Source organism: Embiotoca jacksoni, unplaced genomic scaffold (genome assembly GCF_022577435.1).
Source record: "Embiotoca jacksoni isolate LCO1_2020_lvr unplaced genomic scaffold, fEmbJac1.0.p SCAF_6, whole genome shotgun sequence".
In the NCBI taxonomy this organism is placed as follows: Eukaryota; Metazoa; Chordata; class Actinopteri; family Embiotocidae; genus Embiotoca; species Embiotoca jacksoni.
Genome location: NW_027185414.1, coordinates 18,034,081 through 18,061,231, shown reverse-complemented (window position 1 = coordinate 18,061,231; position 27,151 = coordinate 18,034,081). Strand labels below are relative to the sequence as shown.

The 27,151-nt window shown below is 41.2% G+C and overlaps 2 protein-coding genes across 3 annotated transcripts in view; one reads left to right on the top strand and one right to left on the bottom strand.

Annotated features, from left to right (window-relative positions):
- Window positions 1–249: 249 nt before the first annotated feature.
- Window positions 250–7,422, bottom strand: spg7 (SPG7 matrix AAA peptidase subunit, paraplegin). Its single transcript, XM_069173939.1, has 17 exons — window positions 7,039–7,422; window positions 6,237–6,339; window positions 6,065–6,154; window positions 5,706–5,947; window positions 5,467–5,606; window positions 5,040–5,142; window positions 4,820–4,945; window positions 4,507–4,669; window positions 4,071–4,244; window positions 3,864–3,988; window positions 3,419–3,521; window positions 3,110–3,220; window positions 2,891–3,006; window positions 2,121–2,277; window positions 1,817–1,980; window positions 1,594–1,671; window positions 250–1,478 (listed from the first exon to the last, which is right to left on the bottom strand). Exons 1-17 carry the CDS (start codon window positions 7,255–7,257, stop codon window positions 1,272–1,274), a joined length of 2,421 nt encoding a protein of 806 aa, XP_069030040.1. The 5' UTR covers window positions 7,258–7,422; the 3' UTR covers window positions 250–1,271.
- Window positions 7,423–9,553: 2,131 nt separating this feature from the next.
- ankrd11 (ankyrin repeat domain 11) overlaps window positions 9,554–27,151 on the top strand; it is a 96,073-nt gene continuing 78,475 nt past the window's right edge. For both annotated transcript variants that reach the window (XM_069174029.1, XM_069174028.1), the window contains exon 1: window positions 9,554–10,010. The gene's annotated coding sequence lies outside the window, so the exon portion shown is untranslated. The remainder of the gene's footprint in view (window positions 10,011–27,151) is intronic.

Here is a 27,151-nt window from a genome sequence, read left to right as displayed (position 1 = left end):
GCAAAATATTCTGTAATCAAACTGTCTGGAGTTTTAAAGGTTTTTTTTTCTTTCTAATATTTTCATTGAATTTAGATTGTACTGGTGTCTACAGAATAAATGAAAATCTTTTATTTAGTGTGGTTTTTGTTCCTTAAAATTCAAGACCCGCTTTGCAGGCTGCACTGATTTACTCATAATTCACACATTTGCATATACTAAATATTTGGTACCAGGACAATTAAATACTGCATAAAGAGCAACACACAATATTTAAATAAAACTTTATTCAAATATTTGGCAATGCCATTCTTTGGGACTTCATATTTAGTTGTAGCAATCAAACCAATAAACAGTCCCTAAGACAAAGGAAATACCATCTCAACCTTCCATCTACTTACTCAATCTGCACAGCTGGTGGTGAGAGAGGAACCAGTGCAGAGTCATATCGGCTGCTTAATCACCAGCGTGACACACACTTTGATATTTCAGTCAAATGTATTTTCCTCAACGATGAAGAGCAGCAAAATTGTTTCTTACAGTCTCCATTTCAGCAGTTACTCAAGTGCACAGTGTTTGATGTAAGTCTTCACAGCAATCTACTACAATCTGTTAGAATTCTTAACGGCAGCTCACTGCAGTGTTGCAGACCTTAATGTATTTGTTTAAATGTGAATCTCCTGAATAAATGCTAATATACTGGGTGCATCTCTGACAGCGTAGAAACATTGTAAAATATACGTTTCTCACCTCAGAAATCCATTGAAGTTCCTTTGCTATTGCATTCGCAGATGTGCTTTTACAAATTCTCTGAAGAAATATTTGAATCCAAATCTGTATGCTGCTGTATATTTGCATAAAAATGATCACATCAATTACAGGTATTAGCACAAAATGTTGGGGAATTCTAGCTAATAATTGTTGATTGTTGATTAAAGGGCTTCTATAGGCAATCTGTGTCACTTGTCCCTTGTCAGGGACACCCTATTTAAATACACCTGCCTTTAGAACTACCAGGGCATAATAACGTGGCTGGGCAGCACGCACATGAGAAAAATGCTTAAATTCCTCCCTAAATAATCATTTTTGCAGATGCAGATTATCACCGGGTCATTTAACTGGAAAACAAGTGCAAACGTTCCTTTGCACAAAACTCTGTACGGAGACTCTGCAGAGTTTTAGAAGGTGCAAATTCCGGAACCACTGCAAGGTTTTCTACAAATTCAACCAGCCCCTGATGACCCCACAAAACACAGCACTTGGAAAAGAGCTTTCAGGCCTACATTGTAAAATCAGACCAACTGAGTATTCATGTCCTCGTCTCCGCGTTTGCGGGGAGGTGGTTGAGGTTCGTCTTCTCCGGTGTCCTGTTTGTCCTTCTCAGCCTCCAACCAGGTCTGTGGGATGATCATCTTCTTGGGCCCGTGGGGCGGAGGACCGAGCAAGGCTTCAATGTTGTCGTAGTTCACCACCTCACGCTCTAACAGTGTATTGGCCAACTGGAAAGACAGACCAAACAAGTTGTGAAATACAACACAGAAGTACTGTGCTCAATGAGGAAAAAGTTGGGATCAAAATGCGTCACATTTATGGTGAAAGTTGGAAACAACTAACCAGCGTCAGCTTGTCTCTGTTGTCCATGAGTAGTTTCTCTGTGTGCCTGTAAGCACGGGCTATCAACATATTCACCTCCTGAAAGAACAGAAAAATGTAATCTATACTTAAACGGCAGCAAGAGCTCAAAAAAACAATACTTTGGGGACATAAACAAGTTCATTGTGTGAACATTCACTGTGCTAATTTGAGAACAGAGAACGAATCCAATTTTAGAACTCACCTGGTCCATCTGCTGCTGCAGGCCCTGGCTGAAAGGACGGCATCCAGCGGCACCTTGCTCCTCCGTGTCTGGGAACGAGACCTGTCCGACACTGTCACACATACCGTACTGCTTCACCATGGAGTAGGCTACACGTGTCACCTTGCGCAAGTCGTCTTGAGCTCCTGGGGACACAGAAAGAAAAGAGGCTTCATGAGGTATGAGAAAACCATTTGAATACATTCAACTGGAGAAGTAAGAAGTGTTCATTGGAAGACAGTGATATGTATGTGAGCAGGCTGTGATTACAGTAAATGGAGGATACCTGTAGTAACCTTGTTGAAGGTGATCGCCTCTGCAGCTCTTCCTCCCAGGGCCATACACATCCGCTCAAACAGCTGCTCCTTGGTGAACAGGTACTGGTCCCGTGGTAAGATCTGAGCAAATCCCAGAGCTGCATTTGTCCGTGGGGCAATGGACACCTGGAAACACACCACACGATGTATCACAAGTTAAGGTTCAGTGAATTGAGCACAATTATAGGTGGAAAGTGTTTCGGGACTGTTTTCAGGGCCTTTTTCTATCTCCATCCATTTTGTCCCTACAGATTTCAACGCTTTCCTACGATTTGTATTTTTTCTCTGAATTATAAACTTAGTGGTCCTTGTTCATAATTCTGCCTGAATGGTTTCTACTCTTTTAGAGAAGTACTGAGGGTACGCTTGTTGGTGGCCCATGTAGAGATCAATAACAATCAATCCTAGTTTGATGTCCTGGTCAGCCTGGCTTTGACTCATAATCAGAAAAGTCAAACTCCAATAGAGCAAATATTATAGCATGCAGATGAACAGAGAAAGAAAAATGAGCCAGTGGTACTTTTGCGCCACCTTGAGATAATATACAGTTTCTGCATCTGTATAAATTGCCAAAAGCACTCACAGTTAGACTATTTTACTGTTACAGTTATACACACAACCTTGATGGCATATTGATCGTGAGTGCTGGCAGATGCTCACCTACATCTTAGAGGCTGTACTTCCAAAGGACATGTGACACATCTAAAGTAGAATCCTTTTAAATAGAGATGTGCGTTACCTTCAAAACTGCCTCTGTGTGCTCAAGTAGCCATCCTACTAAGGCATGTCCAGACTCATGGAAGGCAACCACCCTCTGCTCCTCTTTAGACAGAATCTTACTCTTCTTTACACTTCCTGAGGACACACATAACACAGAGTTGTCTGATTTTGCTGGAGTGGTAACTGAGAAATGTGAAATGTGTTGCTTTCCCACAAAACAGTGTTTGCATCATTGTACCTGCTATTACTCTCTCCACTGCGTACTCAAAGTTAAAAGTATCGATGGATTTGAAGCCCTCTCTTGCAGCATGCAGAGCAGCTTCATTACAGATGTTAGCAATGTCTGCACCTGCAGAGACAAAGTGAGCGGAAAACAAAGATTTCACCATCAGCATGTGGGACTGAATTTCAGGAAACAGCAGCAGAGTTGTGTTGTTTCGTAAGTGTTTAGGAACCATTTGTGTTTATTTACTGAGGCAGAACATTATTTTGTCATGGCTACAGATGTTCATAGATTTACATGCAGACAAAACAGAAAAACATGTACCACTGAAGCCTGGTGTGAGCTCAGCCAGACGCAGAGAGTAGAAATTAGCAGGTTGGGTCAGTTTCAGGATCTTCAGGTGCTGCTCAAAGATCTCCTTCCTCTCCTGAGAGACAACAATAATAATAAAAAAAAAAAACATGAAGCAGATTTAACTGACACTCTGTTTAAACTTCATACACATTTAACAGGGTTCAATTGTCACAATGCAATGTTTGTTTACTTAATAATATATTATGGAACAGCTCAATAAGAAATGAGCAGCTACAAGGATGTAATAACTCAGTTGATGTAAAAATATGGCTTCAGTTGATAAGTTACTGCTGTCAAGTTGTTCAACCACTACACTGCGTTCTTCAAAATGTGTGATTAACAAACCAAATGTATAGTAAAGCAACTGCATCACAGTTTAATGAAGGTCGCTGAGTCAGTGAGTGCTCAATACTACCTGCAGTGTTGGCAGATCTATAAAGATGTGCCTGTCCAGTCTGCCTGGTCTCATGAGAGCATTGTCCAAGATATCTGCTCTGTTAGTGGAAGCGAGGACAATAACATGGTCTGTTGTTCCCATTCCTGCAAAAGTCAGAGAGTACAGAGTTTCATTATTTTGTCTGGCAAGTCAACAACCTGCTCTGAAACAACGTGTTCAACTCACCATCCATTTCTACCAGCAGCTGGTTGAGGGTCTGCTCCTCTTCAGTATTGGAGAAACCTGACATGTTGGTGGAGCGCTTCTTTCCCACAGCATCAATCTCATCGATGTACACGATGCAGGGCGCTCGGGCACGAGCCTCCTTGAACAGACTCCTGACCCTGGCAGCACCAAGGCCTGCACGCACATCGAAACTCACAGGTAACATACAGCAGCCAATACATCTTTGGAAAGAAACATCTTAATACTGTAAGGATGCCGTAAGAAAAATCCAACATCCCAATCTATTTTTATCAGTAATATTCTGCTATGACAGAATAATGGAAGTGATGCGGCTCCTACCAAATTCAGAGAAACAATCATTTGTAATGTGTGAGGACATTTTGTCTCATACAACCAGAAAGTCTCAGCGTTAATCACTTGTGCTTTTCGTACATACCTCCAATGACCTCCACAAACTCAGAGCCAGCCATAGCCAGAAAAGGCACCTGGGCTTCTGTAGCCACAGCTTTAGCCAGCAGGGTCTTCCCACACCCTGGAGGCCCAAGCAGCAATGAACCCTTGGGAACCTTGGCCCCCAGCTGGAGGTACCGTTCTGGATTCTGTCAATAACACCAGCATGGTAAGTAACAGACTACAATGGGGAGATGAAGGTTTGGATGGTAGATAAATAAAAAAATATATTGTGTGCTTTAAATGGCTAAAATACTACACAAAAATGTGTTTATATTAGTGTGAGTCTGGTTTCTTACCTTGAGGTAGTCCACAAATTCCTTTACTTCCATCTTAGCTTCATGCAGGCCTGCTACATCTTTGAAACTCACACCTTTACCCGATTTGCCATCCACAATGGTGAACTTGGCCATCTTAAGCTGATTCTGTTGAGTATGTTGTAAAAGTTTATTAGAACACAGTTCAAATCAGTGCAACATAACAAGTACACACGCCAAATTTCTTATGTTTGTCACTTACAAAAGCACTGAAGCCGCCTTCCCTGCCCCCCATGCCTGCTAGTCGAAAGATGTACCAGAGAATCGCCACACCGATAGCAGCCATCCCCAGAGCATACACTGCACTGTGAAGTGAACAGACCAAAACACGTCACACCGGGCTTAGAAAATGATATAAACATGTTCGGTTCTACTTCAGGGTTCAGGACATGAAAAATATCGATAAGTCTCACCCTTTAAATGCACATACCAGCCTCAAACATACCCTTCTGTTTTAAGAAACCACTTTGGCTATTAAACACAGTTGTGGGACCGGCTGGTTCTTTGCTAAATTACTAAACAGACGAATAACTCCAAATAATCACAATGGTTTTTTTTTGTGGATGACACATCTTAATACTCAGATGAATTTCATTTTAAGTGTGCGCTGAGACAAATAATGTTCTTACTTTCCAAAGAATCCAGTGCGTTTGTAGGACACTGGTATTCTGTCCTTCGCATCAACATTCAGCTCTTCTTCAGCAGCTCTCAGCTTCTCCTCAAATTTGTCGATGTTGGCCACCTGCATTCTGTACATGAGCGCCAGCCTCTGCAGAGAAAGAACCATGGCAGGACATGAAGCTCAGCACATTTACCCTTAAATCTCAGATGCTGACTGTGTGTTTGCACGAAATTCTGCACAACATACAGGCCTTCCAAAGATAACTGCTCCGGGATGGAGGTAGATTTCCACAATGTCACTCTCAGGGACGACTTGCACACGTGACACCTCTCCCTTGGCCAACATCTCATGGACAAAATCACTCCAAGAGATGTTACCACCACTGGTATTGATGGAGTTCAGCAGGCTCATGATGAGCGCTATGATGAAGAGGGTCCGCAGGCGCTCCCGGTACATCTGATCCTCCTGCTCACGACGCTTCTTCTCCTCTGAAAGGTGAGGCACAAAATTAAAAAGGACCCGAGAAAGAAATTAAATTCACGGCCAGATGTGGTGTTGTTATCCGACAGGCATGTTTAATGCATCCAAAGCAATTAATGACCAACCTTCATCTTCCTCTGGAGTTTTCCCCTTTGGTCCATTACTTTTATTTTTTTCTTGTTTCGATTGTGACGTACTGAAGAAGTTTGTTGCCCCTGAAGTCAACATAAGTAGCTACAAGTAAGTAAAACATAAAGAAACAGGACCTCATGATAGTGAGGTGAATTGAGTTCTTACCTAATAGATTTAACAGACCGACAGGGTTCCTCAGCAGGTTGCTCCTAATTAACTCTTTACTAAGTCCCACCAGGCCAGGACCCAAAGGTCTGTGGAGAAGACTCTGAAATGGGAACGTTGGAACAAAGTCAGAATAATAAGACATAGAGCAAGTTAAAACAGAAGTCTGCACATTAAAACATGAGTCAAATTTGAGCTCCAACGATTAATCGATAAATTCCTTGTTTGAAAAATTAATCTCTAAACATTTTGATAACCGATTCATTGTTCTGTGTAATTGTTGAGTCTCCAGGTCCCAGCTTCCCAAAGGTGACTCTGTTCTGGTGCCTTTAATCCTCCATGATAATAAACTGAATATCTTTTGAATGTGAATTGGAACAAAACAAGACTGAACAGCAAATTGATTGAATGAGAAAATAATCGACAGAGCAATCAACAATAAAAAAACAACAACATTGTTATTTGCTGCCCTGATCAGAATACAATACGTTAACATTTTAGCAGAAATAGTAAATAATTATCTCATGTCAAAATTAAAGAACTTCCACAATAGAGTAACACTTTAACAATCATATTTATTCAAAATATCCTGTCAATTCACTGTCTTCAAAATGTACAGTGTATTCCAACGTATTAATGGTATCAGCGGTCTTGCTTCTTTTAGTTTCTTTCCCCATATTATTCACTAATTATATAATTTCACAGTTACCACTTCAAACCATGAATGCAAGCCAACATGTGGGGTTTAACTCTGAATAGCAGCCTTTCCTGTCATGTGTATTATCTGGTGGGTTTGGCTTACCTGAAGGACTTTCTGCGGCTGACTTGTAAGTGTCCGCCCTGATGTTGAGAGAAAGGTCTGTCTGACATTAGTTCCCCTCGACAGCACATTTTTAACACTGTGGCAGGACACCAACTTGTTTTCTAATACGTGAGAGTTTCGCCTTGGCTGTGTCCACATTAAACCTCTGCTGTACCTTCTACAGACGCCAGCACTGTGCTGCCTCAACAAAGCTGACATAGTGCCTGTCAATTACCAGTTAAACTGAACACTAACCAGACAGCTGCAAAGCCATAGCGATCGATCGTATATGACGCTGAAACTGCCTTTTGAAAAGCATTTGTTTACCTCCGCCTCGATCGGAGCTAGCTTTGCTATCTTATTCAACCTCGCAGCCGAGCAAAGACGTCAGCACAATATCGGAGTCATGTCCCGCCCTATGTTGCCTCTGATTGGCTTACTCTGAATTTCCTACTCTAATTCTAACCAATCACTACTCCGCATGCCTGAAGGTAACAGCCCCAACCAACGACGACAACACGTATTAGCCAATCAGACGCAGAGTAAGGCACAATAGGGCGGGTCATACCCTTGCATAAAACAAAAATTGCTCTCTTTCTGCGCACGGAAAAGAAAGCAAAGATGATATGTATTTACTCTGAAATTTATTTCAACGTAATTATTATTATATAGACCGTGTTTAATCTGCGTCGAACATTGACCAACGCAGTTTAATGCATCTCGTAACTTGAACTTTAAACTTCAACCTTTCTTGTTGATCTTCAAGGACCTGCGTGCTGCGCAGATGTTTGCGCAAGATGTACACAATCCAACCATAGACTGACCGCTGCAAACTCTAGTAGCATTTTCAGACCATTATACAGCGAGCTGAGTTCAATTTAAAGGCTTTTATTAATGATAAATCATGGTCACTTTATTAAGCCAACATTAAATGTGCATATGCCTCAAAGGATTGGTTCTGTTTATACAATTGTCCTTAATACTCGTGACATTTTGGGAGCCAACTAATATTTGTCTTGTGTCAGGTAGCAGATGTGTTTGTCTTGTCATACTGAGTATTAACAAACGCATAAAACATAGAAGCAGATATATTTAGACATCCTTCAAATTGAACCACAACGAACATGCAACAAAACATGGTATAGTTACACTGAAAATCTATTTAAATAAGACTAAAACCTTAATAATTAGTTAGAAACACAAATAAAATAATAATAATTGCCTTTGATAGCTGAAGAACGAAATAGACAAATATAACCTCTTTTGATTGATTATTTGTAAAGATAATAGCAGTAAAAAATAATAATAAAATCTATGTTTCAAATGATTCTCTGTTTTCTGAAATTTCTAGTAGTCTCTGAAACCTCTGAGGGAAGTATAAAATACGAGTAGGATGTTTGTTTTTGTTCTTTTGTGGGTGGGTACGTACACCAGCAGAGGGTGGTATTGGTTAAGTTGACTGCGTGGCGCTCTCGATTCAGCAGAGCTTAGTCCAGTAAGGTTCAGCAAAAGTAATACATATAAACACACTTTGTTGGCAATATAAACGAACCTGTAAACTGCTGTCACCAGGTCTGAGAATCAAATATTTCCTGCGGGGCCCACAGTCTGCTCAAAAATAACCACACGGTATTTTAATTAGACTCCCTCCTCTTTACCTGAAGGAGCACCAGTCCGTTAAATCAGTTGTTGGAGTCATTAGTAATTAAAACACGTGCAGACTACTGGGCTTCATATCCCCGCCGCTCTTGTTGTTGTAAATAACCACGACGATACTGTCGTGAATAGCGACGTGTCCGGGTCAGTTTGAGTGACATATTAGGTAAACCAATAAGAGAGGGGATATTTTATTTTAGCCAATAGGAGCCCTCGTATCATCCTTTGGCGTTTCATTTGGACCATGGGTGCGTCAAAGTTTTTCACCGGCACGCTCCGCTTCCTTGCCTTCTTAGTTTCCGCTGACCCCTACCTTATATTTCACTCCTCATGTCACCCATCCAATGCAAAATGTACGAGCTATGAGCGGCGAATTTGTGATTACCGACACATACCGTCGTGTGTGTGAATGCTTTTATTTGGCTGCTTTTCAAAATGCTGACAAATATTCAATATGTTCTTCACGGAACGCATCAACCTTCGTATTGTAATTAACCTGTGAAGAATCTAAATACATAAATAACAACTTGGAATAAATAAAGTGTAAGGTTTCTAAAATAAAATTTAAAAAAAAGTCGAAAACGAGTGCACCCAATGCCTGTACAGTACTCCATTTCCTTTTCTTGGTCCTCCAACTATATAATGGAGTGCGGTCGCTGTCGTTTGAAACTGTGACGTATGGTCAGCCACGTTGGAGCACTGCTCCAGTTTGATCTGAGACGAGAGTGGGATGCAGGTGGATCCAAAATGGCGCCTGTTTCACCCCGCTCGGAAAGGCTTGCCCCGCCTCCTGCGCCAGCGCCAATCAGATCTCTCGTTTCATCCCGGATGCGTTTCCGTCCCGAGCGTCCACACACTGAAGTCAAAGGCCGCTCGAGAACCACTCGAATGGGTTGGCGGAGAGGATTAAACCGAAACAAAAATATGATATTTTGATGGTTTACGACTAACCGAGCAAGCCTACCGTTACTCAGATGGACTGTTAAAGGTTCGTAGTTTGTGGTGAAGATGAAATAGCTGCGCTGTAGACGAGTTCTCCTGGATATTTTAGTATTTCTCCTCCGGACGTCTGTTTTGTTGGTTGTTGTTTTTTTTTTTTTTTTTTTTTAATCAAGCTAGCGCTAGCGTCGACTCCGGTGAGCTGCTTTTTGAGCTGCGATGGTCGTCGCAAGTTTATGCGGATGTCTCCGGACCAGTCTGTGCTGAAACGACGGCAACAAATGGGACCATCCAGCATCGGCCGAAAACATCGCGGCATAGACTAAACATTAAAGATTCAGATAACTGTTTGTGGTTGTGGGAATTCAGCCAGAGAGGTAAGTCCTCATTTTACTGGCGCTGCATAGCTAACATGGTAACAACAACAAACGGACTCCTCCTGCCCCCGTGGTTCACTCGGCTTGAAGTGTGTGCAACAAAGGTCAATTTGCAAATCTTCGTTTACTTGTAATTTATTAGCATTACAATGTAAAAATGCTAAAAAAAAAAAAAAAAAAAAAGGTTGTATCAGTCGTATTTACTTATTACCAGTGGAAATGCACATGGATTTGCGTCTGTAACGCAGCTTTCCCATGATAAGTTCTAGCTGTGTTTTTCTAAATACTGATAATTTCGACATGTAATGAATTCATTTTTGTGTTACACGCTGACGTGACGTGCACATCTATAAATTGTCTTGTTAGATGCAATTCAGCTGTGTCAAATCAGTGCCCATGTGTGAGGGGACTGGCAGTGACTGCGCTGATATTTTGAAAATGAAGTTAAAAGTCTTTTTTTTTTTTTTTTTTTTAAAGCAAGCAACCAGTGCTGCATACATTAATAGCTCTCGGTCACGTATACAGCTGCGTCCCGACGGCTTCACAGATACGCATTATTGTTTTTGGAGGCTTATCTTGGAAGCAAACACGAATTAATGAACACAATCCATCCAGAGCAGATTTTAGAGTGATATTTGGCTTATATTGCAAAGTCAGGATTGGCACAGAGGGTTACTTCCGAATCCCACACAATAATTAACATTACAATTCTCAAGAGAGTGCACTAATAACGTCCAAATGTTGACCTATTTTTTTTTTTTACATGCCATTGCTTTTTTGGCAGCTGACCTAAAGCGAAACCAGCCTACCTGCTTTTCCAGTTAAGTGTGCACAGAGTGAAAAATTCCTAGCACTATGTCTTGACAATTTGTGGGTTTATTCCAGCAATAAAGCAAAATGGATGTGCCACAAGCCTGTCCAGGAAGGAAAGCAATGAATTGGGTTGTCACAACTAAAAGCAGTGAGGGAATTGTGTGTGCTTTGTAAGGCTATTTAAAGAGTGCTTTGAAATGCCCACAAGCTATCTGGATTCATCAATAAGTGTCTGAATGTAGTTAGCAGCCTAACAGTGGGGTGTATGGGAGATGTAGGGGAGATGGATAACTGTCTCAATTGGCTGAGTTGCTTCAGTGGAGTGTGTGTTTTCTGTGTTAGATAACATGCAAAGGAGGGGCACAACATGGAGGGATTTGAGCTGAGCAGTAACAGAAATGGAATATGGAGGAGAAGCTTGCCTCTTTGGTGCAGTACCAGTACTGAGGAAAACACTGCAGTGCCGCTGGTGGTGTTTTCCACCAAGACACAGAGTGTTTTAGCTTGTTGGGGCGTTCATGTTGACTACACTGCAGAGGCAGTGATGCATATCTCTGTCTCCCTTGAGCTTGCGTAGGTCCTATTTGTCTGTGCTATAAAAGCCTCAAATCAATTGCTATCATATGCCCTGTGCTGTTATCCAGGGAGATTGTGATGTGTAGGATTTGAATATGAACTTTGTGTTTTTGCAGAATTGTACACAAAACTGATCTCTATCACATTACCATAAATCACTGTGTTTATGTTGTGGATGAACCGTAGTCATTGTGTCGCCAGTACCATCAATCAATTTGTTACTTTGAAATAAATCAATATATTGTCAATTTTAGGCCAATATATCTCTTAATACTTGACTCTTGTGAACAGTATGTTCCCTTGTAATGGCTTGATTATTTTTTTTTTATTTTTTTTTTCCCCCGGCTCTGAGAAGTGCTACCAGTGAATCGAGGCATACCCTCAGCCTGCAACAGGAAATGGAGTTCTGCTGGGGTTAGAAAGGTCATAAGCTCAGGAAAGACCGGCAGGCAGCATTTCTACCATTCTGCTTTTCTACTGCTCAACAGTGGCTCTTGTGTCTTGCAACTCTTTAGGCTCCAGTAATGGCCATGTTTTCCTGAAACGAGGACTTGGCCGACCTGCGTGTACCACAGTTAGGCAACCTCAGGGTTGCTCGCACATCAGCCCGTTGTGAAGTGTTTTCATAAACATTAGTCCGTTCTCCATTTCCTTTCCTTTATCCGACGACCTCTTTAAATATGTTTAAATCTGATTCTTGGGTAGACTGCCATACATCCTTTAACTGACTGAAAGGCTGGGATAAAAGCCACAACAAGTAAATGCATCACGGCAAAAACACTGCAGAAGTTACCGCAAGGGAACGACACCATCGTGTTGTGTGTTTTGGTGGCTCAACAGTAGCTGTTGCACTTGATAACCATGTGATGATTATGACCATAAGCTGCCAGAATCACTGAATAACCCCCTATGTTAATGTCATCACCACTGAACCTAAATAAATTTAGAATTGTCATAAAAACATGATAAACGTGAGAGGGACGATTTGTGAAAAGAGACATTACAGCAGTAGCACAGTATACTTTATGCATTAGAATATACCTAAATATATACTATTCAGTAGCATGATTTATTAAATCCTCATAAATGATCACAGTGATTAACTACAGAGTAAATTACTGGGTCTGTTTACTAAATGAACCTGCAAATCTATTGAAGTGGTAACTCGCTGTTGCTTTCATTTGGTCTTTCTGAGCCACAACTGAGCCACATTAGCACATTAGCCACATTAGCAAGCACATTTTTGTGGTTTTTTTTTTTAGTATTTGTCTTGCAATCAAAGCAGAACCATTACTGTTCTGTTAACAGTGATTACAATGTGGTAATCAATCTGTCATCCTATGTGACCAAAAGCAGATATCTGGTAGCCAAGGGGGCAGTCACGTAAAATCACATTCATTTATTGGTGTGAAGTGATTTTTATTGGAGCGTCCAGCAGTTGTTCATTTTGAAAGCGAAGATGGTAACTAAGAGATCAATAGTGTTTGAATTTTGAGTTTTTATAGAAGGAAGTTGTGATCAGTGATGATTTTTGGAATTGATATTTACATGCTGAACAACATTTTTTCCATATTATTGTGTATCGAAATGTACCGTGTCATTTGGTACCAAATTTGAACACATAAGGAGTAGCTGTCATCAGCCTCGGTGAGCCATAAGCATGCAGCACGCTTGTACTAAGATCTAATGATGATGGTAACTGGCTGTCTAACTTTGCATGTCATAGAGGCAAGCAGGGAAAACAGTGTTATGCCCAGAGACAGAGCTCGTGTGTGTGTGTGTGTGTGTGTGTGTGTGTGTGTGTGTGTGTGTGGTTGTTGTTGTTGTATTTTTAGAGCCTTGACTACAGTGTGCATCCCATACGTGTAAAAATGTCTCTGAAGAGATCAAAAGTGTGGCTTCATTTTATCAGGCGTAATGCCAATAATGGTGTGAAGCTGCTTTGAGTGTGAAAATGCAGACGAGCTGAAAAATAGAACTCAAGATTTGTACAATAACATGTAATTTTCTTTTTGCTGATCGTTCGGGGATCGGTATCAAAGTGAAGGTATTGTTGTAGAACATTTTTGTACAGTTCCCAGTCCTATTCAAGGATTTCTATTTGGTTCGAATAACATTACAGTGGCTTGATGAGATAGGTCCAGCTAGTACTGCATCATTCAGACAATCAGCAAAAACATTATCTCACAAGCTAGTGATTTACTTATCAGCACATTGAATATTTACTTCTTAGTTGTCGATTTTATATGCATATGTGTGTATCCATTTAACATGCGTTGAATGCGTTACGTAGGTAATATACATTAAAAGCCCATTTGTTTTTCTTCCATTATCTAGCATAATATTTTAAGCGGTGGCAAAACAATTGTTCTGACCACTGAGATTACTAAGAATGAGCAGAAAAGATGACAAAATCGTGACAGTGACACAAAACTCTGTAGTTCTGTTTATATATCAGTGCTTGTTAAGGGGGAAAAAAAATTGGTGGCACTTTTCCTGCTCTCATGCCCCATTATAAGCTGTGTTATATAATAATAAAATGCGTAGGTGGCTGGCACAGTATACAGTACGCTATGCAATTTCTTCCTTGATTATTGCTGCGAAACAGTCTTCTTGAGCTTCAAATGAACTGATAAAAAAAAGGCAGTTGTGCTAGTTGTAAGAAGGAAAAGAAGCCTTTAGCTGCAACTCCAGCACCCACTCTGCCTGCCTGCTGTCTATGCAGCTCTCCCCTCCCCCTCTTGTGCTGGGAGTGTGGTCCTTTTAGGTAAACAAGCATGGCTACTCCTATTTCTTGCCTCTCTCTGTCTGCCTCTGCCTTTCTTTCTCTGTGTGTCAACGGTCCTCTCTTCCTCCCTGTTCGAGTTGTGTAAATCTTTTATAGCTGCTGTTCTACCAGCACAATCTCAGCGGATACTCAAATGGCATCTGAAGCCCTTTGAAATTCAGCCTAGTCCTTTGCCCCCTCCTCTATCCTCTCAGCGAAATGGAACAAAATGGCGGGCCCCAGTCCTGCTGTTTCCCACAGGGACTGTAGAGCCTCATTTCGGGGTTTACAAGGTCCTGATGGTTGATGGCGTCTTTAACTCATGTTAGTTTCTGCATTCTTGCAAGCTTTCTGCTGCACCACTCTTGATAATATTTTCTCTTCCCTGAGTCTCTTGCACATCAAAGGGAAAGGTTCTCTGCTCTGGCATGCTGCTGCTTCTCCAGAAATGTACTTTTTACAGACTTGGCTTTTGATCTTTCTGATCGAAGCTTGGAAAAGGAATATTTTGCACTCTTATTTTAAACTTATTGATATGCCTAATTATAATTTTAGGCATGCAGTAAATTTCAAAACATGTATCACACAGCACTATGCTCCCAGGGTTTGATTCATTTAGCTATTCTGCCATAAATACATCACAACATGGGCTGACCTGCAACTCAGTTAGTTTGCCTTCTGGCTGAGATATCTGTGCAGGCCTGTGGGGTACTGTTAGATGACACTTTTAGTTTCATTCGGAATTATGAGAGAGAGAGAGAGAGACCCAGCCACTTTAAGTTTGAGTCACAGTTGCCTAATGTTTAGTTTGCAGATTTTTAGTAGTTTTATTAGTTGTCATGTCACAGATATGCTACTATTGGAATTCCACAACTCTAAGTTTTATCGTCACTCTTAAGGAAGAATGATAATAGGTGCAGCTATAAAAATGATCATCTCATTTGTGCATCCACACGCTGAGAACCTGAGTAGGTAAAACTGTTAGGCAAATGGCTGCATCGCTCCATCTGGGCAGGCATGAATTAGGGTGGCTGCAAATCTGCAGACAACAGTTGGTGTTTGATTGGACGTGCTGCTGAGCAGGAGGCGGCATGGGATGCTGTATCATCCATACTGGGATCAGAAATGTCCCGAGGTTAGTCGGCCAGGTTTTGGAGCTGATGGCAGAGACAGTCTGTGTGATGTGTCCCTCTGGGCACCACTGTCCTGGTCTGTTCAGCTTGTCGCTGACACTGAGGGAAAAAGATAAGACAGACTAGCTTGCCTGGATTCTCTCACCTTCCCTGTTTCTCCTCCTCAGTATCAAGGCCCTTTTAAAGAATGCTCCATGTCTATCTATATAAGCTGAGATGGCCCATCCATATGTTTTTAAACCTCCTAATATGCATATTGCTTACAAAGAGTCATTTATCTGCTCATCACTTATTGGACTTGCTCACAGAGCCTTCTCTGAATAGACTTGGCTTTTAAAATGGCTTGTATTATGAAGTGCCCTTTGAAATTCTTGCAAGCAGATTCATAGCTGTGGTTTCTTGTATGTTATTAAGGTAAGAATCTAGTCTAAATTCATGTTTTAACTATTCTTTGACAAATCCGTTTTACACAGATGCGTTGCAGGTGCTTCTTTCAGTTGGGGCAATACTTTTTCTACATTGCATCATACTGGCATGTATTGACAGTGACACATCACAAAACACCACATGTACTTAATTCACTCTACTGCCAAAGTATTATGTCAACTGATGGTAAACAAGATATGTGAGAGCAGTTCTGTCTTTCTGTTATTTCCTGTTTTGCAGGGATGGGACAGGATTTGGTGTTTTGTCCATAACCAACCTTTGTCATCCTGAGATAAATCAAATATTTCTGGGATTTATTGCCACTTTGAGAACTTGCTTCATGCTAACTACAGTTGTGCTCCTTGGCAAACTGCTATATCACTGTGCTATAAGCCCTGTTGTGTCCTGTCGCCCTCCCCATGTCGGGCAATAAGCTATAAACTGAGATGTGGGGTAAGGGTGTTTGGACAAAGTGTCAGGTGGGGGAGGGTAGAGGTGGTGTGGCCTGGATGAATCTCAATCACCAAGGCCCTTCAGCAGGGCTGGCCTTTTGATGGGCCAGCTGCAGCCATTCATCCATCCATTTACATTGAAATGCAACAACAGGAAGGGGGATGGGACGACTGTGGGGAGATGGGCCTCTGCCCTTGTGTGGGTGGGTGGGACGTGAATGAAAAGTAAAGGCATACTTAAATACCAAAGAGAGGAGGTGGGCCAGTCGGGGCCCATAGCCCTGCTCACCAATATGTGCAGCCATACTTTGTTTCCCCCCAGCATGCTATGGGCCAGTATACTTAACACAAAGGATCTAAGCACCCTCTTTGACAAGTACATGCATTTTCACCACTCAGCTATTTTCTCTTTACAGCCACCAGACTGGCTGTAAAGAGGCGGGATTCATCCCACAGATTGTTTTCACAGCACTCTGCCTATACACCTATTGTTGATGCTGTATTTTGTACTTTGCCTCCTTAGTATTTTGAGGGTAGCTGCCAGACAAATAATTTATGCGTGTGACTTATTTTGTCATGGTGTATTTAGGAATCCTGTATGGGCAGAGGAGGTCTCACATTCTTGTTTCCTGCTCACTGTAATGGAGGTCATACTGTGCTACTGGTAGAAGACGCCAGGGGCTTCAGACACAAACCGTAGTTCAGACAAATGAGGCCAGTGTGTCATTTTCCTGAGTTCATCCAGCTTTCCAGGATAACCTGGATGTCCTAGGAGGTGTGCATGTGGCAGTGATTGAGAGGAATGTTTTAAAGCCATGTTCTGACCAGCAGTGGCACTGCTTCAAAAACTGCAGCGTTTTCATTCATTTCAATGGGCTTGAGCAGCAGAAAACACAGAAAACTTAAATCTGGCTGAACTTTCCCATGAACACAATGCATCATCAACTAGCAAAAATACAGTGTTGGCCAGTCACACACGTCAAAACTCACATTGCAGGAATGAAGACTTAAATATTGGTGTTGATCTGTTTACTTCTGATTACTGAGAAGGACAGTAAATTATTGTTATACACAGTTGTGCAACGAGTTTGTCACTTCAACTGAAATTACCAGCCTGTACTGGTACTTGCAGTAAACGATTTGAATGCCTGCAAATTGTCCTGCTAATTTTGGACTAGACACTAACTACAAGTTCTTTTAGTACAGGTGTCACATTCAGCAAAACATTTTTATTTTTTTTTTTATTTTTTTTTTTGCATTGGCTGGAGTGACACTTGTTTCAGGACTCGCACCAGAAGGCTGCTTGTTAAAATATCAAGCGTTAGATAACATCTGGGACAAGCCAGAAGAGGTCAGATGCACAAGAGGACAGTTTTAAGGGGCACGCAACACCGCAATGGCACATTGAGGTTAAATAGTTATTCTGCTACCACATGGATTCTGAGCAAAATCAGCCATCCGGCGGTCTTCTTGGCCTGAGGAAGGTCTGTACTTTTTTTTAGATTCTTCTCTAAAGGTTTACTGTCTGCACTGGCATATCAAAATATTTAAAAAGAAAAAAGATTAAATCTCTCCCTGCTTAAATTTCATTGTGGTTGGTAAACGACAAATGTGGGCATCTTGGCCATCTTCTGGTAAGAAATGTGGGCGTGTGGATAGATAAAACTGCTATGTCACCTTTTGCACTGTGCAATCTTATAAACCCTCCTATATCCATTGTCCACACACATCCTGCTGCTGCTTGATTCTAGTGGTGTTTATGTGTGTCCACAGGGTTTGTACGCCACACATGACACACACACACACACACACACACACACACACGCGCGCGCGCGCACACACACACACACACCAAGAGACGAGGAAGAAATCACCATTGAGAACAGAGCTGGTTCTGCAGACAAACTTATTTTATGATGACTACATTGTAAAATTAACCAAAATGCAGGTTGACAGGAACTGTGAGATTGGCTGTATGTCATTTCTATTTAATAAATATTTAGATATGTCACTAAACCGGTATTTCATGCTCTCTAAAAGCATAAATATACAGATTTGTCAACTCAAACATCTGCACTGTGTGATCATGTATATTGACATAAATAAATCCGTAATGACAGAGTGAGAGGTGGCTTCCTAATGATAACACGAAGGCTCTGTCATATCGTATCGTCAACATGATACCTTATACCGCTGACAAGAATTGGTCATCCCGCATTATCGACTTGTATAGTTTTGTGATAAGTTGTTTGCATCCAAAATGTGCACTCTTGTGTGCTTACAAACAGAACCAGCATGGCCAACGCCAAAGCTTGCATGTTGGAAGAGTGTGAGGAAAAGTTAATACTAAAATCTATGTCATTTGGAAATGGTTCTGCGATGGATCAGAGGGGATCAGAGCAGCTGTGGCTTAAATGGCAGAGAATTTTGCCCACTAAGCGTAAAGATGGTGGTTCAATCCCCGGTTCCTCCTGTCCACATGTCAAAGTGTGCTTGGGCCAGACACTGAACCCCAAGTTGTTTCCAATAGCTCGTCATGCTTTGGCCATTACAGACACATTGCGTTGGGTGAAGTCACTTCAGCCATTACAACCTACTAATCCATCAAGGAGCCACTCTGTTACTTTTGAACACTTTCAAAAAAAAAATCTATAATTGTACCTATTTATCTTGCATTGACTGTAGAGACAACTCCCCACTGTTTTGTTGAATGAAATGGCAGGCAGCCATGTTGACTCTCATCCAATCCAAAGCTGTGTTATTAGGTGGTGAACCGGGCGCAAAGAGCCGATGGACAAACTTGATTGGAGGGATTGATGCTGTGTCATTGAGAAATGTACTGCTACACCGAAGTGCCATTCAGAGAGAAACTAATGTGTGAAGATGGTTATCTACTGAGCTCTGCTCACCTGAGGCCTTCCGCTACAAATAGGATGACAGCAATTATTTGCACAGTAGTGCTAATGTTGTAAAATCTAAATTCTGACTTACTTTTTAGTTTGACTTGTTGGTCTTATAACTTTTCAAAATGCCATATGTGATATCACAGTATATTAGTGTCTAGTTTATGAACAGTGGGTAGTGCTGTTTGCATTTTCATTAATGGACTCGGGACTTCTGTCCTAAAATGTTGTTGAATGGTACTATTTCAATTGCATCAGATATATCGTTATCATGAAAATAGCATGCAATATTGTGATTTACTTTTAATCTATATCACCCTCCTCTTAAGTGCTGCTTTACAGCAACAGTAGTGAGTATCCAGTAGCTGGTGTGTTTAACCAGAGCAGTCAGCAGGGAATGGAAAATCACATCATCTTCAGTCAGCCAGCATTGGGACTTTCCCTCCTGAATACGTGGTAGCACAGAGCAGCTCTTGCATCAAGACGCGTTCATCCGCATTGTATCTCGCGCGTTATGCAGATACTTCACGGACTTGTTTGTTTTCCCCAGAAGGGAAGCAGGTCTAAATGAGAAGTGGAAAGTAGGCGAACAGGAAATACAGAAGACATTTTACGTTGGCCTGGAGCAACCATTAATCTCTCCAGCGTTCGCTGTGTTTGTCTTCCAAGGCTTGGAATAGTCACGGATCTGTGATTGGGTGACTACAGTTACCCAGACACTGATCTTTTAAGTTCTTTTAATACTAAAACCTTCTTTCCTATAAATACACTGCCTTGTTTTTCTGCCCGTGTGTGTGTGTGTGTGTGTGTGTGTGTGTGTGTGTGTGTGTGTGTGTGTGTGCGCGCCTGTGTCACTCATACTCCCTGCAATGAATCTTTTTATAGAAACAGCAGCCAGCAGTGTAATCTCTGGCGTGGATGTAGGACAGCCTTTTATTCCTCCTCATTACTTATGCAAAGCCAGTTTTCACCCACAATCAACTGCTTAGCTTATTTTGAATGTACATTTTCTTAGAAAAAGGTGAGCACTTAAAGGATCATACCAATGTTTTTAGGTTTTAGCACATGTACTACGAATTGTCTATATCTGTTATTGCGGCTCTTTTCCCTGAAGCACATCAATGTTTTTTTCTGACATTTCCCAGTGTACAATTAACTTGTAGAGTCTTGGAAAGTGCTTTTACATTTTTTTTGACAAGTCTTTAATCAGCCAGCTGCCAAAAAGTATTATATTAAAGGTCTCTGTCGTCCAGAAATCACACCTGGAAGACATGTACCACGGTGTTACGATCAGCATAGTTTGGGTTGCTTCCTGTTCTGTAGCAATTTGTCAAGTCTTGTACTGTATATATAAGTGGTCTAAATATAGGAAACACACATTTATAAGCTTGAATGTGATTATATTTTGCCATAAGAATTTAGTTTTGAGGCTATTGATACCTCATTTTGCTTTTGATCTTAGTGGTGTCTGTATTTTTGGGTCACGAGTTGCCACTGTTGAACGTTTCAGTAAGAACCATCCTTTGCAGAAGGATACAGAATTACAATCTATTTAAAGCTACAGCTGTTCTATTATGAATGTTTTTCCTGTTTAATAATTTAGTAAAAAGGGGCTAAATTTAGAGTGGCTGGTCGAGCCATTGGGCGTTTGGTCCATCAACATAAAAAGCAGTAAGGTTAATTGTCCCTTGCACTTTTCCTTTGTCATGCTAGCTCCGAAAAGTGTTCCTCGATATTGATTTATGCAGGTGTGGTTGTGGTCATACGCATGCTCTCCACATAGCAGTTCCACTCATATTCAACACGTTTGTTAAATCTCATCCTCTCGCCCTCTGCGATTGTTGGACGGATGATCTTGTCTGCTGAACTCAGCCCTATGGTGCACTGTTATGCTGCTCTCTCACACACTTGGCTCGACTCCCCTCTTGTCTTCTCGCCCTCCACACCCCCAACCCTCTGCTCCCTCTTCTCCTTCGCCTCCACTTTCTCTCTGCCACCATTTCCTTCTCATCTTCGCATTTCACAGCCTAGAAATGCGCTTGCACACAGCGCATCCTCACGCTCATCTGCCCTCACTCTCTTGACAGTCTCCTCCCTCATCTCCACCTCTATGCAGTAGCTCTGGTTCCTCAGGAAGCACCGCGTGCAGGAAGCTAAGGGCGTTGGACCTAACTGTTTGCCTTGTTTCCTCCATTCATAGTCATAGTAACTTATGCCCACACACTGACAGCGTGACGTTTGTCTGCTTAAAGTCGGCAGCATTTCATGTAAAGTAATTCGAGATAATTTTCTTGCCAGGCAAATATGCAAGCAGCTTTTTACTGCTGGTCGATCTTGATGTCCAAACGGAAGGTGTCGGGCAGCAAGGGGTGCGTCGGTGAACAGAGCTCTTATATCCATCACAGTACAAATTCACTCACCAGTATTTTCTAAGAGTCTGGGGGCATTTCAGATATCTGTCGTCCATGTCATGAATAGCTGTGGTTCTATTTCTACAGCTGTGCTGCGCATCGGTGTGTGTTCAACTTTTAATTGAATTAATGCTGAGAAAGAAGACTCTTTCTGACTGTCTCCTTGTCTTTCTCTTGCATTTTTTAGTTTTTTTTTTTTTTTTTTTTAAACACAATTAATTTTCTGAGATTCAAGTAGGAAGCAGCTCGGTAGAAATATTTGTGTGAGGCGAGGAAAGAGAAATTCCAACAATTCCAAAACGTACATGATTTCTGAAAAGACGTGCGTGTTTGCAAACCATCTTGTGATGTATGCCGCTCTGGGTCGTAAAACCACCGCTGCCGTCCTGGTGTCGTTGTGTAAGTTACATTTGTTGGCTTTAGACGAGAATAAGATGCACTGTGCGTACGTTTATCAGTCCCGTATTTTTCTGCACATGGTTGCAGTCGTATCTCCGTAGAGGAGAGTGAACACGGTCGTCACTCGGTTTTCGTCTGAGATCAAAGCCCTCTGCAGCAGGCCCATGTGTCATCTGCCTTTACCCCTCCTAGGAGTGCGAGGAAACTAAGAGCTGTAGTCTAACCAACGAGAGAGATCACTGATATGTGAAGTCATTTGAAGACTGAAGTCATTGAATATTTTAGTATCTCTTTTCAATGTTTATTGACTGCACTTTTTAGCTGGTCCCTTCATTTTTGTCTCGCAGCTTTACATGGAGACAAATGTTATTTGCTTGTTTTGATGAAAATGAGGTTGTAACTTGTTGTCTCCCTTCTTGCGGTAGGAATGAAACATTGTGTTTTAACAACACTCAGTGAATGAGTTATTGATTCTGGATGTTCGAATCTGCCAATATCTCTCCAACTTTGCCCAAGTTGTGTTTTCTTGCGGATTCCTGTCAAATGAGTGGATTTGCTGTAACGGTGCTCTTCGACATTCGCTTAAAGTCGCCGGACTGTTTTCTCTTCAGCGAATGATAATAATGAAAAAGTGCATCTGTTGCACAAAGTAATCTAACATTCTTTCTAGAATTAAGACGCAGCCCTCTCCTATTTACTCCGTGGTGTCATACAGCATCTTTGTTTTTAGAGACAAATCTTTCGGGGTTTGTATTGTCTTAACATTTGCATTCATAGCCTGCACATCCTCCACTGGTGTTTGGACAGCTTTCCAATGAGGACAAAATGAGAAATCTCTGACAGAAACTCAGTGTCTGTGTGTGGTTGAAGCAAACCAAAAGAAAGAAAAGCCTTAACCTCCAGCATCCCCCTATATCACACATCTACACTGCAGCTCCAGACTGATTGATAACCGTTATGATCACTTTAACTGCATAATATTTAGAGGAATGTTTTTTGATGAACACAGAATGTGTGTTGATATAAATCTGATTTTTACACCCCTCTGTGGTACTGAAGAGCTGTCTTTGTAGCTAGATACATGATTTAGTATATGTGTGGAGACAATGTGTGTCAGCTGGAGATATTTATTAAATGCCTACTATATAACTGGCTGAGAATTGTGTGGGTGAACGGATGGCTGCAGGCATTCAGAACCAACACACTCGACTTGTTCTGTGGTGTTAGAGCATGTGCGGGTGTTTATGTACCATGTGCTGCTACTCCTCCATTTCCAATATTCACAGAGCTCTGTCTTTCACTGCAACCATGGCAACAGAAAATGACAAATGGCAGAACTATGGAAACGCTCAGGTTGTGTGTGAGGATGAATGGCAGGGTGAGCTTTCTTGATTTGAAAAAAAAAAAAAAAAAATCAAATCACATCAGTGAATAAGCTTGCTGGCCTTCACTTACTGTATAATACTGTTGTTTAAAACACTGACTATTCAGCTGGAGGATAATTAGATGAAGCTTTTTGAAAATAAGCCACCATAGTAGATATTATTTTGTCTTTTTTTGCTCACGTGTTCAGAGCTGAAGGCCATAGATAGATAGATAGATAGATAGATAGATAGATAGATAGATAGATAGATAGATAGATATCTCTGCTGATTTTCATAGTACAGAATCCTATTTGCAGTTAATATTACATTGGTATAGCAAGAGAGAATGATGTAATTGTGTCCTGTTTGGGGAGCGATCGATATGGCTTTTTCAGGGCTGATAACGATTATTGGTAATCAAGGAGACTGATAAACTGATATGTGAAACCAATATACAGTTGCAGTAACTGCAAATCTTTGTGTGAAAATTTGTAATAACAAATTCTAACACAAAACTTAATTCAAATGACTTTAAGTAAACAAATGCAGCCACTCTGTAATCTTATTATGAAGGTATACTGCAATGTGGGGTATTTATTGTAAAAAAAAAAAAAAAAAATAATAATAATAATAATGTATTGAAGCACCAGCAGAATGTTTGATACATTATTTTAAAATGCGTTTGGGGTTTGATCATTGATAGCTTCACTTTGGGCTTTTATTGGTCTTTTTTTACCGTCACGTAACGAGTGTAGTTGTTATCAAGTGGAGCAACGTTCACCTGCGTCCCGTCTGTTCTGGTGTGTGAGCGACACGCCGTCTTCCTGACACAGAGAGGAACACAAGAGCAGCAGCACAGAAATTAGCGCGACTTTCAGTGACAGAAAAATGCATGAGCGACTCTCAGACTGCTCTGAAATGAAGCGGGAGCACAGAGACTCAGTCAATAACATAATAACTTGTTTTATTCTGGGGGGCAGGAGGTCCCGTCGGCGGGCCAGCCCTCCCCAGACAGTGGTGGGAGAAACACTGACAAGTCGCTACGGTGTGAGACCAACTTTTATGAAACGTTAAACTCTTAAATAGTAAATATGACATGATTGAGGTGTTTTTGCAACTTCAGCGTAGAGGACTGGTGTTTTTAACTTCTGCCGTGTCTCCTGTCTGACCTCTGAAACACAGATTCTCTGAGCTGCTGAGAACTTCTCTACTACTGAAGTGAAAGTGAGCTTCTTCTGTGGCTGTTCTCAGTGTTGATTGGCTATTGCTGATGAGATGTAACCAATCAGATAAAGCTGTGGGTGAGACATTGCTCAACACCACAGAGTGGTGACTGCAGACTGAGACTTTGCATCACAGCCAAAGTAGCGCATTTTTTAATTAATTCATTTTATCGGCGATTGAATATAAACAATTATCGGAAAAATGCTAGATATCGGCGCAGATAATTGGCCGGACCGATAATCGGTCGATCCCTAGTCCTGTTCTATCTGTGTGTAATGGAAAGATTTGGAGGGAGAGACGAAAAGACTGAGTGTGAAAATATTCAATAGTCATGCACCAAACCAAAAGAAAGAGATGCTTTGTCAACCCATGGGTATTAAGATCCATCATTTGGGCCTGTGTGTGAAATAATAATTGCTTTTCTACCCACTGTATATTATTTTCCATATCACCTGACAAGAGGGGGGAAAAAAATGAGCGTAGCGTAGCCGGGATGTGCCGATGGAGAGAGTGAGTCTGAAAAGCACTACTGCGTTTCTGGAGCATCCACCAGCATCTATGCTGTAAAATAGGACAGTGGCAGGGCAGCAAGTCCACCCGCACAAACCCACGCCTTGTTGACACCGATGTGCAGGTTTTTATAGAAAACAACAGGAAAGGCTATTTTGTGTGTGTGTGTGTGTTGGAATTTACGTGAATGTGTTAAGACGGCTGTTTGCAGGTTCAGTGTGTGAAATGGACATGCATGACATTAACAGCACTAGTTTATACCGACTGTCTGGTAGCATTGGATTGCAATAGGTAGGTAGGTAGGTAGGTATATACATACTTTATTAATCCCCGAGGGGAAATTTTTTTGATAGATAAAATAGATAAACAGTTGGTGTGTTTTGAGAGTAATCAGTTGACATAAAATGCATTTTTAATAATTCTGAGTAGTTTTTTTTAACTCATTAATTATGTATGTAAAATGAGGATTTACTTCCTCCACTCATTTCCATATCATTGTAAATAGATAATGTTTTATTTGTATTTTTTTTTTATTTTTTTGACGGCCTTTCTAGGAAGCAGTTTGACGGAATCGCCTGTGTCATTGTTTTTATCTGTAATTGATTAATTGTATTGAATATAGTTTATAAATATAAATAATTTGAAGTGTGGTAGTAGTTATAATGGATCTGTGTATAGATCAACTGGTGTGATATGGTTTGGTATATAGACTTGAATGTTTTTTAATGTCAGAGTTTATTCAGTCGTGGACATTGATGACATAATATGTCCAGAGCTTTGCCTGGTCCCCTCTGCATTCTCCTGCTTTCTCAATGCAGCAAGCCAGGACCCGCTTCTATAACACTGGTTCTACCTGTTTATACACAACATCTATATATATTGACTTAAAAGGCCCGAAACGAAACACTACATTCAAATAAACAGTGATCTCAAGCATTTTATCAGTTGGTGTTGTCCCACAGCAATAGAGGGTTAGATAATCAAATTAATACAATCAGGAAAAGTATGTAAATAGACAACTCACTGTAATTGTTGAGAGAGAGCGAGAGAGAGAGACACACACACACACACACACACACACACACACACACAATATATAGTTTTAATCATTTGATCAAGAAACCATTAAAGCAGCAGTGATTCTTCCACCCCTAAGGTGACATTTGTTATTGCTCTCACTGCTTCTTCAGTTGTTTTTGCATGTGTTTGAATGCCCTATTTGAAAATTAAATAGGGTGCTTTAATACATTTGTGGGTATGGTGATGAGCTCAATAAAAGGAAGGGCCAGGATGTTTTACATACTGTGGGCTAAGGCTGCAATATACATTCACTTGGTATCCTTTTTTTGCACATTGACTGTTCAACACATTGCAACACTAGTGCACCATTGTATTGTTTGGGTGACACTTTAGTTGTAGATAACATTAAGGCTAAATTCCAGTCTTTACTGTACGTTTGTAAGAGGATGGTGGGGAGAGGTAGTTTGAATAGCGTAGCCTTTGGCCTCGCGAAACCACTCGTTTCCGTGCGTCTGGTTCTGCTCTCTGTATCGCAGCTGGTGTATTTCTCCATGGAATAGTAGCCCAAACTGGTCCGGGTGATCTGATGATCTCTGCTCAGTGTTCAACGTAACATTGTTTCCCCACTGGCCCACTTGGCCAGTAGGTCAGAGTTTTTCTACTCTGTTGTGTATTCTCACTGGCCCGGCAGCCCAAAAATAAAAATAACACTTTTCCAAATTTTTTGTGATTTATTTTACACAATAGACTGCATAAATAGTTTGGTTTATTTTGGATTTGGTTGTGACAACTTACGATCAAAACATTTTCGATGATCTTGCGACACTAAAATGCCCCGGCTTCGACTTCCCCACGTGTATTTCAGCGTATCACGATGCATTTAAATAACATCATTTTAAATGTGCTTATGCTGTAGATTCTGATTGGTTGGTACTGGCCCGAACAGGCCAGTGAAGGGCCAGCTAACTGGCCCTGTGTAAACCTTTACTGGCCCCGGGCCGTCAGGCCCTTGGTTATGTTGAAACCTGCTGCTAGTATCTGCTTGCAGTCAAACACGAAGTGATTGCCGTTAGTGCCGATTCTTAGGAGGTCATGGCGGTTGTAGGCTAACGAAGCCTCAACTTTATATTTGTAAAGAAGCAA